We start from the raw sequence: 13,462 nt of genomic DNA, 5'->3' as shown, positions 1-13,462 counted from the left end.
AACAGACACACTTGTGTTGGGAGGAAAGGACTTAAACCCAGAGGCAAAGTCCCTGTGTGACACAGATGCAGGAGAAGTGTACAGACAGAAAGTGTACTTACAGCAGAGAGCCTTCTGCAAGCGTCTGAGCTTCATGGCTGTGCGGTAGGCTGAGAACCGAACATTGTTCAGATCGGCTAGAGAAAGGAATACGAGGAAGAGAGCATTAGTTTTATCAGTGTTTTCACTTCAGCCAGTAGTGCTTCTTCAGTTCAGTTCTATGTCTATAACAGCCACCTCGAAGGTGCTTAGTACGGCAGAAATCCTACAGTAACACAGAGAATCAGACGACCCCCAATGACCAAGCATCTTTTTCCATCTTCTCCAGTATGTGGATCATGTGGCACCTGTTTCAAAGACTTTAGTCAAAAAGAGCAAAAACGTCCATAAGCAGGAAGTTTCTCACCCAAAGACTGGTAGAGCTCAGCCATCTTGGGATGGTCCCAGCATGTTGTCTGGGTCTGATGGCTAGAAGGGGACAGAGAGGCAACACATGAGTGAAATGCACATCAGCCATCACAAAGAAGTGTTGGTTAGGCTGACGTACCAGCCTATATTCAGAGGCTACATGTAAAGAGCAGTGATTTCAAGGTTTATGCATAATACAGTATTCAGTAAGTAACAATTACACCCACAAGTTCTTTTAATCCAAGTATGGAGACACGCAGTCTTGAACACAAAAAATTATGATCGCGCTCGTTTGGTTTTGATGTCGTGTTGTCAAAGACACTGTGACAGAACAGGTTCACAGACAACACTGTCCCACATAATGTTTTTATTTCACTGTAAAAGCCTTTTCATTGGAAAAGTAAGGAGTGTGCTTTTTTAAGCCTGCACGGTCGCCCAACCAAAGCACGTTTTCCAGGTGAAACTCATCTTCTGCTTCTTCATGTGCACCAAGCAGATGACGAAGCCTAAATAAATCTGACTGAGCCCAGTAATAAAGACATATAGCAGTGTGTATATAGTTAAATAGTGCTGTGAGTGGTACATTTACATGCAAGAAGATGGGAAATCCTTTGAGAGGAACAAAAAATAAACCTCAGTAAATGAGTTGGATTCATTTGAACAAAATTAAAAACATGAATTTAGACTCCTCTCGCTATCATAATATTCAAAAAGAACAAAGCGCAGCATCTTCATCTCCGCTGTGTCAGGAAAGGACGACACAGCCAGAACGAGCTAAATGGTTGCTGTGTCATTCGCCCCTCGTGACTGCCACTTCAAAGAGGCTCTGCTCTGTGTGTGTTTGTGTGCTGAAGATAAACAGACTGACGCACATTTGTGTGACTTCAGAAAACAATGAGTGATATGTGTGGTGTGTAGAAGAAGAACAATATGATATCTAAAGGATTTGCATGTCCATCACTGTATCTGCCTTCTGAAGGGTATAATAATGAACTAATTCAACGTTTATCTGAAACTTTCATACTTGGTGAAATGAAAAACTGGCCATGCAACCTTTTCAGTGTCACAGAGCTCAATGTGATCGCCAGACACAAAGAAACGGGCCGACAAAATTCAGATAAAGACAAAAGAAATGGAGGCTACCAACGACACCTGGTCAGAAATGAGCAGCTGGGCTGAGCAGGAACATAAATGGACAAACTTAAGTCAGGTCCTTCTCATGCAAGTTTACATGGTGCTAAATTCTGCAGGAATATTAGGAATGTGTGATCTTATCCCAAAGTTAACACAAAGCTTCCATCTCTCCATCCATGCTCATGATTACATTCATTTAACTCATTACTTTTCATTTTTTAATGACACTGTGATCCGTTTTTAAACTGATCCTTTCAGTTTTAAATACTTTTAACGATAACCAGTAAACAGTCACTGACTCTGTCATGGTCCGTGGCTCTGTGTCTGAGGAGTGTGTGGGATGCCCGGTGGCCACACCCCCGGGCTGGGCCATCACGCCTGCATCCCATTCCAGGCGCCAGGAGGACTATTTAACCCTGCGCTGACGGCTGCTCCACGCCAGTCCGTTAGTCACCCTCAGTGGTTACTAGGCTCCCTGCAAAGCTTTGTATATATCTAAGTGTTACATGAACTGTGTTAACTCTGCCTCCGTGTGCCCAGGTTGCTACGTTTTGTATCTGCCATCTGCCCGTCCTCCTGCCTGCTCGGATCTCTAAGTGCACCATCCGCCCTCGTCCCTGCCTCCTCTGATTCGCTTTCCACGGACACGCTTCCCCCATCTCGAGCCCCACGGTCCGGCTCTGATCGTAAGAATTGCTACAGCCCTGTTTAGTAACGTCCCTCATTCTCCCTGCTCAGTAGTAATCTTCTCCTCCTTCTCTTGCAGCCTCCCACGGTCCTGATTACGGCTTCTCTGTGTAATTTGTCTTCCCGGTTTCCTTCAGTTCTGCCATTTTGCTTCCTTGGTTGTTCCGGGTCGACTTTTGTTAAAACAATAAAATGTGTACTTGCTCGCATTGAGTCTGTTTTTGGATCCCGCTTGTGTGCACGAACTGCGGTTCATGACAGCGTCGATCCCCAGCTCCTCCAACCACCCCCCCTACAGTCCTTGCACACTTGTGCACCTTGTAGAAAACAGTTTTGTTTGATAAAGAAAGAAAACAGAGGAGCTGAAAAACTAGGCGAGAACAAGAAGAGGAAAACTACAAATTGTCCCACCAATATGTGTTAAATTAACTAAGACGTTAGCTGTTAGCACCGTCAACAGTAGTACCAGCAACAAGTAGTAACAGGTCGCTGGATACTAGTCATCAGTTAAGCGAGCTGTGGAGAAATGCAGGGGGAGGGACAGCAGCCCCAACCACTCAGCGAGAAAGACAGAGGGTGTAATTAACGTGGTAAGAACATCGATGGAGGGAAAGATTTCATTAAGTAAAATAATTGACTACAAAATTGTTCATCAAATAAACTGAAAAATGTACATTTATGTTGTATTTGTATGCATAAACTATTATTATATAACTTAATTTGTTTCATTTATACATTTCTTTTCTTTTGCACTTTACCATTGCTTTGAGAAATTGCACAAATGTGTTTGACTGGACCATCTGGGCTCTTCAGACCGATCATGATGGGCCAGGACTGGGAACCGATCCATTTACCAGCTAAAAGACCAACTGTGATTCAGCTCCACGTGTTCTTAGCAGAATCAATACGATATGTACAAATAAGCGACTTGTGGCTGTCACACAAGAAATAACATTTGATATAATATCTTGGGACAATTTATATTTCACATGCTAACATGACAGGCAGCTAGGTTACGTAGCACTATGTGGCAACAAGTGCAAGAACGTGTGTGAGTTCTTGGGGATCTCTGTCATAAACCTACCTGTAACTAAATCACAGCTATCGAGGGTTGGAGGTCTTATTTGATGACATGATATTCTTCTACTGAAGTCCAAACAGCAGACTTAAGTAGAGAAGCCTGCAGTACCTGAGAGCGTGCATCACGCCATCATTGCCATTTTCCTCACAGGTTTGCACAGCATGACTTCTATAGCCAAACTGTCAACACATCTTCCTGTCACAATCTGAGGGACGACATTCAACGTGATCTGAGATGTGGTGCAATGTCTGTACAGCTTTTCTAGAATTTCATTAACAGTCTGTCCAGCAAACCTCACGTGCATCTGACAAAACCACCTGTTATTAGGTTCACAGAGCAAACAAACTTTCACAATGGCATTTCTTCACTCCTACAACATTCCAGCCAGAACACTGGGTTCATAGTTCACAATGCCTCAGAACACTAGGAGGTGCTCGCGGCAGGACAGGGAGCAGAAACAAAGCTGCAGTGTGTAGGAAAGGCTAAGGAAAAGACCGCACAAAACTCCGGTCATTAGCCTTTTCCTCACAAATGCCAGGTTTGTTGCGAACAAAACGGATGAGCTGAGGCTACAGTTGGAAGACAATAGACTCACTGAGGACTGTTGCGCTTTGATAATCTTTATCCTGCATTACCTGATGCAGTTGTGAAGCTAACGAGTCATATCCTACACCGCTTAAACTGAAACCAGAACTCACGAAAACAATGACGTGGAGATATCTGCATTTATATTCATGAAAAATCAGCCAATAATACTTAAGACTGCAGTCAGTCGCTGCCCTCCACACTTAGAATATTTGACAGTTAAATGCAGACCCCTTGTCCTCCACTGTGGGATCACAGCAGTGATCAGGATAGCTGAGTATTTGACAAATACTAAAGCTAACTTGGTCCTTAGCCTCCTACATGTTGCCATTAGTAGCTGAATATACCCAGAAGCAGCACACATAATAGCTGGGAACATCAGTCTTTTAGTGCGCCCCAAATTCCATCAGCATTTTAACTGTTACACACGGGAAAAACACACGGGATAAAGTCCAAAGATTAAGCATATACAGGGCCATACAAACAGCTCACCTGGGCCAGTTGGACCAAAGTAAAGAAAACCGCTGCCCTCTACTTCAAAAACTGTTAAAACGTTGCCTGATGGTTCCTCCTCTCAGCTGCAAAACTGTTTTGAGAATACAGACTGGAGTATCGATGAATCTCAGGACCTGGATGAGGACACTGCATCCGTACTCTTCTACATCAAGCATGTCACAACCTTGTGCAGCGGCACAGCACACAGTGAAGAGACACAACGGTCCTCCAAGACCATGGTGCTACATATGACATATAACAGACAATCAACACAAATTGCACAAAAAACCCCAAAACAAAGACAGTGCAACAGCATGATACAGACACAAGACCGTGCAGACGCAACAGAAATGTGCAAAAGACTGAGTACTGTGCAAAAAAAGTCATTTGGTGTATGAAGGCGTGCGTGTATGTGTCAGTCCAAGCACTAACTGTGTATGCCCACCAAATATATTGAATGACAAAAACGGTCAGGACCTTGCTGAGAAACAAAAACACTGCTTTCAGGCCTGCTGAGGTGTGCAGTACAGTCCAGGCAAACCCGGAAATGGGAATGAGACAGGGCAAGCTGGATTATACAAATACAATTGAGGACAACCTCTGCAGCAATAACTTGAGGATGGTGCGGCCAAAATATCACTAAAAACCCAGACCTTAGGGCTGCTCGATTATGGCAAAAATGATAATCACGATTATTTTCACTGAAATTGAGATCTCGATTATTTGACGATATTTATTTAACCCTTTAAGACCTACTATAGAACCAAGTCCGCCAGAGCTTATATTATTTTTTTACATGTTGTAGTGCCATTTATGGGAGCATTTCAAGTTGCTATACAACTGTTATAGCCCATATTTTAATAATATGTCTGCATTAAGTCCATAGTAACTACATTAATTGCAAAAAAGTGCAATAAACTACAAAAAAAATTGAAAATCGTTTTTGGTTTTTTTACATGTATTTCTACTTGGAGAAATTTAAGAGGCTTATCCCTCAAAACTTTAAATACAAAAAAGTTGCAAAAATAGTTTACAACAACAGGAAATTTATTTTGAGTGTCTTCATAGTTTTATTTTGGAGATACACCAATTTTTATATACTGCAGGAAAAACAAAAAAACAATCCTATGATGCAAATTTGCAAAGAAAACAGCAGGTGCATCAAAATAAACCATTTCCAGCAGTGCAATTCGAGTTCTAAGCATCACAGCAACTATTCAGAAAAGTCAAACATGACCAGTATAGGTTTTTAAGGCCTACAAGTAAAAAAAACTACATTTTCCGCGAAAATGACGTCACTTCCGGTTTCGGGCAGGAAATGGCGGACATGCGATCGTTCGCGCTGACGTCTGTTTCACTGTGGGAAGTGTTACGAACAGCTGATCGGATCGGCAAAGCGTGTTTCTGGAATATTATGTTTTTGTTCCTGCAAGCGCTTTTTATGCAGTTTATGTGGAAGGAAACCGTGACCGAGGACAAGCTGATGGCATCAGATGTAAGTACAACTCCTCCGGTTTCATATGCAAAACAAATTATTGCGCTAGCTTACACGGTTCAGGTTCTACAGGGATTTAAAAGTAGTTACACAAAACAGTGTGCTGCTCTGACCGGCTTTAAAGGGTTAACAATGACTTTAAAAAATAATATAAAATAGTGTGCAACACCACTGAAGTTTTTTTTTTTAACCTCTCTTTTCAACCAACAGCAGTCACTCTCCAAATAACTTCTGCTTAGCTTTCCGAGCTTCCCTCGGGTCCTCTTAATCAGCGGTCTCCAACCTTTTTTGCGCCACGGACGGTTTATGCCCGACAATATTTTCACGGACCGGCCTTTAAGGTGTCGCGGATAAATGAGGGAGGGGCTAATAATAAGCCCAGACCTGATGGTAATGCTGTGTTGGCAAAGAAGCTGAACTGCTTATTCGCCTGCAAACAAAAACAACAACAACAACAACAACAACAAAAAACCCCACACCTCCGGCCAACACCTGCTACATCTTTACAGTGGAGGAGCATGACCTGATATTAGCAGCAGTGAACCCCAGAAAAGCAGCAGGACCTGAATGTGTCAGTAGTGAGGTGCTGAGTTCTGTGTAGACCAACTCACAGGCGCCTTTACAAAAGTATTCATCCTGTTCTTAGCATCGTCCCATTCTGCTTGAAGTCCTCAAACATGCCTGAATGATATCCATCCAGTGGCTCTCACTCCAGTCATTATGAAGTGTTTAGAAACTGTTCAGAAGTCGCATCATTCAAGGTCTTCCACCCACAGGTGACTCCCACAATTTCTGGACACAACTGTGGTCTGTCTGGAACACAAGGACGGCCGTGCCAGACTTATTTTCATTGGCTTTAGCTCGACATTCAGCACACAGTCATCTCTAACAGACTGCTAACAAAACTAATCAGTCTTCGCCATCTGGATTTAAGGACTTCATCAGAGACCACCCACAGAGATTCAAAGTAAGGCCCCGCCTCTCCCAACACTCAATCTCAACCTCGGCTCCCACAGGGATGTGTGCTGAGCCCCCTACTGTGCACTCTCTACACCCATGACTGCACCCCCTCCTCAGCAATTCCTTTGTGAAGTTTGTAGATGACACAGCAGTGGTCGGGCTCATCACTGGAGAGATGAGTCTACCTACAAGAATGAGGTGGAAGACCTGGCGTCATGATCCAGCAATAACAAGCTGGTCCTCAACACCGCAAAACTGAAGGAAATAACAGTGGACTTCAGGTGAAGCACATCTGAGCCTCAGCCCATATACGTCAACGGGCATTATGTACAGAGGGTCTCTGACTTCATGGACGATGATGTATTCTGTTAAACTAACACTGCACAGACCAAGAGGGCACAGCAGCAACTAAACTTTCTGGGGAGCCTGAAAAACTACACCCTTGCAGAGGAGCTTCTGCTGTTCTTCTCTGCTCGGTTTAGTCCGTGCTGGTTGCAATAATAAATAATAAACAATAAATGAACATTGGTATGTACCATTCACTAATGTATCCAATCAGTAATTACTGAAGTACACATGTATGTAGATACAGATAACTAAAGTTTCCACCACAGTGTAGGAACAGTAGGAATCTTCTTATGGCTGTGTGGAAACTAGGAACTGTAATCAGTTATAAGGCTCATGGTCACAACCCAACAACAGGTTTGCTTCGGGTTGAGACACAGAGGGAGGAAAATTAATAGTACGGTGAAATAAAAAAATAAATTGCCCCAAATTTTACAGAATAATTTTTAAAAAGCAAAATTTTCCCCAAACTGCACAGAGAGCAAAAATAATCAGCTATAAAATGTAGCTGTTTTAAATACAGTGCACAGACATAATCCGAGAGTCTGTTAAATCAGCACACAACCTGAAAATTCACAAAGTGCACCTGCAGTTAGCCTCTACCTGAGAAACATTTACAAATAATAATCCATAATTATGTTTTTTTGCTGCATTGCCTTTGTTTGTCTCTCTAGCACAGACAGGATCCTCCACACACCCACTCCAAATAATGAGTGGAAGGGTACTAGAGCTACTCAAACGTCCTCAAACACTGAATAAACAGGACCTCAGTCACATACATGTCTGTAATAAGCATGACAGAGTCTGGAGTATTTCATCCACAAATGTGCAGCATCCTTACACTGTAAATTATTACTATCATATATTATATTACGATATATATATAAATTTAAGATCAAAGGCTGGTAACTTGCAGCAGCTTATACCTGCTGCTCACCAGCAAACAAGTAGTGGAAAGTAAAAATAAAAAGGGGTTTCCAATTAAATAATTCCAGCTGCCCACAACCAAGTCTCACATGAAAATATATTACAGCAGTTTTATTATGGACAGTACTTTGCTGTTCACCAGACAACAGATACTCCATCCAACTAAACTACGTCTCCAATTCAGGTTATCACAGATGTTCTTGAACGAGAATCTGAGTAGACGCCGGGCACATAAACACTAAACTATCACGGACACATATAGACATCCACGCTCACCTATGCTAAATTTAGAACCACCAATCAACTGCTGATATCCTGCTAATATAACACTGAAGTTACTTCAATTCATGGTCTGAACAAGCAGCACTATAAGGTGGTTCAGTGGTCACTTTCCACCTCAGGTTGCGAACTCATTAGGCAGGAAAACGGTGTCAAAGGGGGGAACTCAGTGGTGCAATTGAAGGGTATACATGCACTGAAAGCAAAGTTGCCGTTATTAGCAAGAAGCTATCAAGCCCTTCCTGCTCCTGTGTCTTTGAACCTATCTGGTCTTTAAGTCTGACGTCATTATCCGTTTCCAGGTCCAAACTCAAGTTCATTTCCCAAAGCCAAACGAACACTGCAGCATCACTGAGAGTTAAAAACTGTCTAAATTCTTTCATCTGTAATAAAACGATCAGCGTTGCTGCTTTACCAGGTGTAACAATTAAGTTTAACATCCAGGCATCCATGAAAACAGAGTTTATTAAATTTAACAACGTTAGAAGTTAGCAGGAAGTTAGCTCGCTAGCTTCAATCTAAACATGATATAGCATGTTCTGACTGAGAGATTTCTGAAAAAATTCAAACGTACAGCTCTGCTATCACTTCCAACATAAATGAGGACAGAAAGCTAAACAGCAGTGACGTTTGTAGGGTTACTGAAGCTGGGCTAGCTGGTAGATAATGATGTGCTACATGGTGGCTAGCTACAGTTAGCATAATATAACCACATTAGCAGAGTGAAACTGGAGGATGAACGCTAACTTTTTTCCACTTGGTAAAAGTTAATGTGAGGGTTCCCGATGGTTAGAGACAAATGCGATCACATGGCAGGATGCTGTGAACGGACCAAACTTCAGTCAGGAGAACAACTGAGATAATCCATCCACAATACGAGGTTAATATACTGCTGCATGGGCTGTAGTTACACTGCAAGGTTTTAAAAACTGAGCGTTAAAATGAACAGTGGTAATAAAAACCGAGAGAGTGATCACTGACTGTTTTTAGGGGCTTGCTCAGACTAAATAGAACGAGACACAAAGCATTAAAACATGTTAAAAACACAACAGGCTTAATAAACACAGAGTAGTTTGGACCTGGAAGAAGGCTTCATACGTCATCACTTAAAGACCAGATTGTGTTTTTACGCCCATCTGTGCAGAGCAGCTGTAGTTCGCTATAGGAAAGCAGCGATGGGTGTTAAAGAAGAAGGTAACATTCTGCACCTGTTTCCTCCTGACACGTTTCAATACGTCTACAACATCCAAAATCTTACTACTGTGATGAATAGAATTAAGAACAAAACAATCAACAGTGGCTTAAGGGAACCAAACTTATCCACTTTTGGCTCTTTGTGCTCTTTCAAAGCTACTCTGTCCCTCAAGAAAAATATATCATTGCCACAGGACAAAGCACTGATAATGTATCGTTAACTGTCAAAAACAAATGACTGTACACTGAGCAGCTAATGCTAATGATTTAAACTAACAATCATATTTATACAAACTTGGAGTTCAGTCGTATTTTTGTAGTACATGCTGCGATATTTAAGAACGTAATGAAAAGCTACTATCTATTTGTTCATTTAGGTAACATAAGTCTTGTATTTTTATGTACTTGGGCTTCTTATTTAACTATATACCTAAAGTGTAATTCCTAATTAAGGTATTTTATATAACTAAAAAACAGGAATCTGCGATCACAGTCTACATAAATGTTTAGCTTTGAGCATGTGATACCTTAAGCTGTAGGAAGGGCTGGTCAAATCTGAAACTGATTTATTCTAAGGTTCATTTTGACACTACTTGTATTAATGTGACTGCAAAATAAAGTATTTAAAAAAAAACACAGGAGTGTTGTCTAAAATTATTTTTGGGGGCAAATTACTTTTGCTTCTATGCTACAGCATCATTTTTGGTGGGAAATGCAGAGTTTGGTGTTTTATAACAATCTTACAATTCTAACAGAAAGCAGAGCTGTTGTAATAACATGGCTTAATGGCAGAACTTTAGCTTGTGGGGAACAAAAAAATGTTCCTTAAAGATGGAAGCTGAAGCAACTCTTAAAGGACGCTAGTTTAACACCTGATGTGAGTCGGTGGGAAGAGTTATGCAAGACCGTTTAGATACATCTCTTACATGTTTTCTACGTTATATTATGAATAAAATGTTGGTTTCTGAGATTTGCAAATCATTTTTATTTATGTTTTATGGTTTTTTTCTTTGCATTTATGCAGTGTAACAATCTTTTTGGTAATGGTATTGTACCTCTAATACTTAATTGAAGCATCTAAGAAGAGAGTAATTGAAGAACATGTAAAGACTGTGCTTCACCATTTTGCATGCACCCCATCTTCAGCATGTGCAAGCTGGCTGGCTTCAGTGTTGAACCAATCATCTAGACATCAGTCATTTTTTTTCTAATGTGGTTGTTAAGAATATATTTCAATAAATGTCTGACGCCAACTCTTTACGTCACTGTTGACAGATGAAGAGAATGGATGCATTTGATCCAACTGTTTCCCAAAACTGGGGATTTCCAGGAAATGTCAAGCATTACCTCACTCTGCATCTCTTAATGTTGGAATGAAATCCAGTAATTCGTCCACAATGACACAAGATGTGAGGTCATACACCACGTACACATACATGTGCAAAGAAATAATGCTATGAATTGCAGTAAGCAGGCAGTTGAATAACTTATTGCAGCAATGACAAGCATTTTCCATGTTTCTGCAAAGAGGCATGAGAGTCACTTCACACTCGTTTATGGCAACATCTTCCTCTGCCTATTGCTGAAAGTGAAAGCAAAGAAAGTTTTTTATATATGTATATTTGTTGCTACCTTTAAAGTACGTCCAAATGTGTGAAATCCACATTTAAAACTACTGAAAATAAGGGAGAGCTGTTTGCAAAAGAGAACCACAAAGTGCAGGGATTCAGGTTATCCCTGCACTTACAGAAACTTTTGGTGTTTTTCAAAAATGCTAACTTGGTTTTATTAAAATAATAATAATAATAATAATAATAATTTTTAAAAATCTCAAATCACATTTCAGGCAGCATGGTGGCACGGTGGATAGCACTGTTGCCTCACAGCAAGAAGGTCCGAAGTTCAAGTCCGCCATCGGGTTCTTCCTCCCACAGGCCAAAGACATGCAGTTAGTGGGGTTTGGTTAAATGGCCCAGCCGTGAGTGGTTGTCTGTCTCTCTAGATTGGCCACCTATCCAGGGTGTAACCTGCCTCTCGCCCTAAGACAGCTGGGATAAGGATCCAGAGGAGGACGGATGGATTCAAAATTTTGCAATCTATAAAAATGATACGGCTGGCGTTACATAAACTTCAAGTCAGATAAATGATGATGGCGAGCAGACAATAACAAACAAAGTTTCTTTTTTGCCCCTTCTGTCTTTTAAGACAACATCACAGTCCACACTGGTGCACATTTACACTGCCAGTGCCAGTGCACTAAAACTGGTGCTCTGAACTGCAGTTACCTGATGCCACGAGGAATCCTGTGCTGTTTATTAACTCATAGTTTAAGTTTGACTTTGACGTGTTGACGTTTCAACTCATGACTAAACTGCTCAAGCATTCTCACAATACTGGACTTTTGAACCTTCCGCTACACATTGAAAAACAGTTATTCTATAGTCGGGTAAAAAACACTGGCTTGCTTTTGTCCTTTGCCTTTCTCTTTCCTCAGAAAGTAACATAAACATTAGTTCTATTACTGTTATGTTGCCCATCTGCATGCCCTTAATGGTTCCACTGGACTGAGTGATAATTAGAGTGCTTAAGAACATAAAATAAAGCACTATAGTAATGTTAATGTGAAAGATTGAATGTAGTAAAAAATGCTCAAAGTGAAAAGGCTTTGAGGAAAAGTCCCTTTAATTATTGGAGCTCGTATTAACCTATCACAGACAGACTGATCAATGCATGTTGTCTGATACTTTACAATCTGATAATTTAGAAATGGAGTCATGCTTACCTGTTGTTTGGTACATGCCACAATACAGTGACCTAAAGAATCTGTGCTTTGTTCATATCAGGCAGATCTGACTTTGTTTCCAACACTCTGTTGCAGCACAAGCTGAGACACAAGTGTTATTTTCTCCTAGAAAGAAGAGGTTATCTAGGCTTAATACAAAGTCTGCACACAGTACGCCCCAAAGCCAATTCACCATGTGTGGCTTCTCATCCATAAACGGGACTAAGTCGATGAACACAAACACACAATAGGCACACACCTGCATTCACACTGCGGCCAAAAGTCTGCATCAGCATCCTCTGCTCTCATCTAAATGAAGTTGCATAGAGATCACTAAACTAATTGGAAGCTCTTGGTTGGCTGCATAGACAACAGTGCAGTGCATCGAAATCGCGGTAAAACTGCAGCAGTCAGTGTGCGAAAGAAAAAAATCCCGCACGGATCCAAACAGGAGCAGCCTCGCTGGCAAAGGCGGTGACTACGTCTGTGCGTGTGAAGGAATGCACAGCGATCCATTAGCCTGCTGCTTTTCAAGGCTCGCTCGCTTACACACACACAGAAATTGAAAAGAAAACACAGTCTTGTGAAGTTCAAACACATGCGGATAAATAAAAACAGCCCACGCCGATCCCAGCCTGGGGCTCTGAAGCTCCGTGTGTTCCCTTTTATTCCAATATGGCAGCAAGTGCCCAGAGGAAGAGCAGCCTGCAAAGGAAGGATTTAGATTTAGGAAATGCACGATTCGGCCAGCAAGAAGCGGCCGCCTGCACACCTGGGCTGGCTCCTCTGCAACCATCCCGAAAGACCAAAACCAGACCCGAAGAACAACGGTCGGTTCGCTCTTTAAGACAACATAACAGAGCCGATTTCCCGTCTTTTGTTGAAAAATATCGATCGCTTTATATTGCGTATGCTCTGTCATCACAAGAGCATACGCGGCGTTTTCTGCACGTCCAAATAATCCGATCATTATAGTTTGAAGCGCGTTTTATACGCCGGGAGAGAAGAGCACACAGTGAGGCAGCAGACCTATTTAAAACAAATCCTGCAT

General features: G+C 41.5%; 1 protein-coding gene across 2 annotated transcripts in view; it reads right to left on the bottom strand.

Moving 5' to 3' along the window:
• Window positions 1–13,462, bottom strand: part of dmd (dystrophin) — a 289,532-nt gene that overhangs the window by 25,423 nt on the left and 250,647 nt on the right. For both annotated transcript variants that reach the window (XM_085449001.1, XM_085449002.1), the window contains exons 67-68: window positions 446–507; window positions 102–176 (exon numbers count right to left, since the gene is read on the bottom strand). In XM_085449001.1, coding sequence (XP_085305127.1) covers window positions 102–176; window positions 446–507 — 137 coding nt within the window. The remainder of the gene's footprint in view (window positions 1–101; window positions 177–445; window positions 508–13,462) is intronic.

Source organism: Copadichromis virginalis, linkage group LG23, assembly GCF_057382275.1.
Source record: "Copadichromis virginalis isolate Kocher_CV1m ecotype Utaka linkage group LG23, C_Virginalis_male_GT1.1, whole genome shotgun sequence".
Lineage (NCBI taxonomy): Eukaryota > Metazoa > Chordata > Actinopteri > Cichliformes > Cichlidae > Copadichromis > Copadichromis virginalis.
Note: the sequence above shows the minus strand (reverse complement) of the source record. Positions and strands in the feature narration are given on the sequence as shown.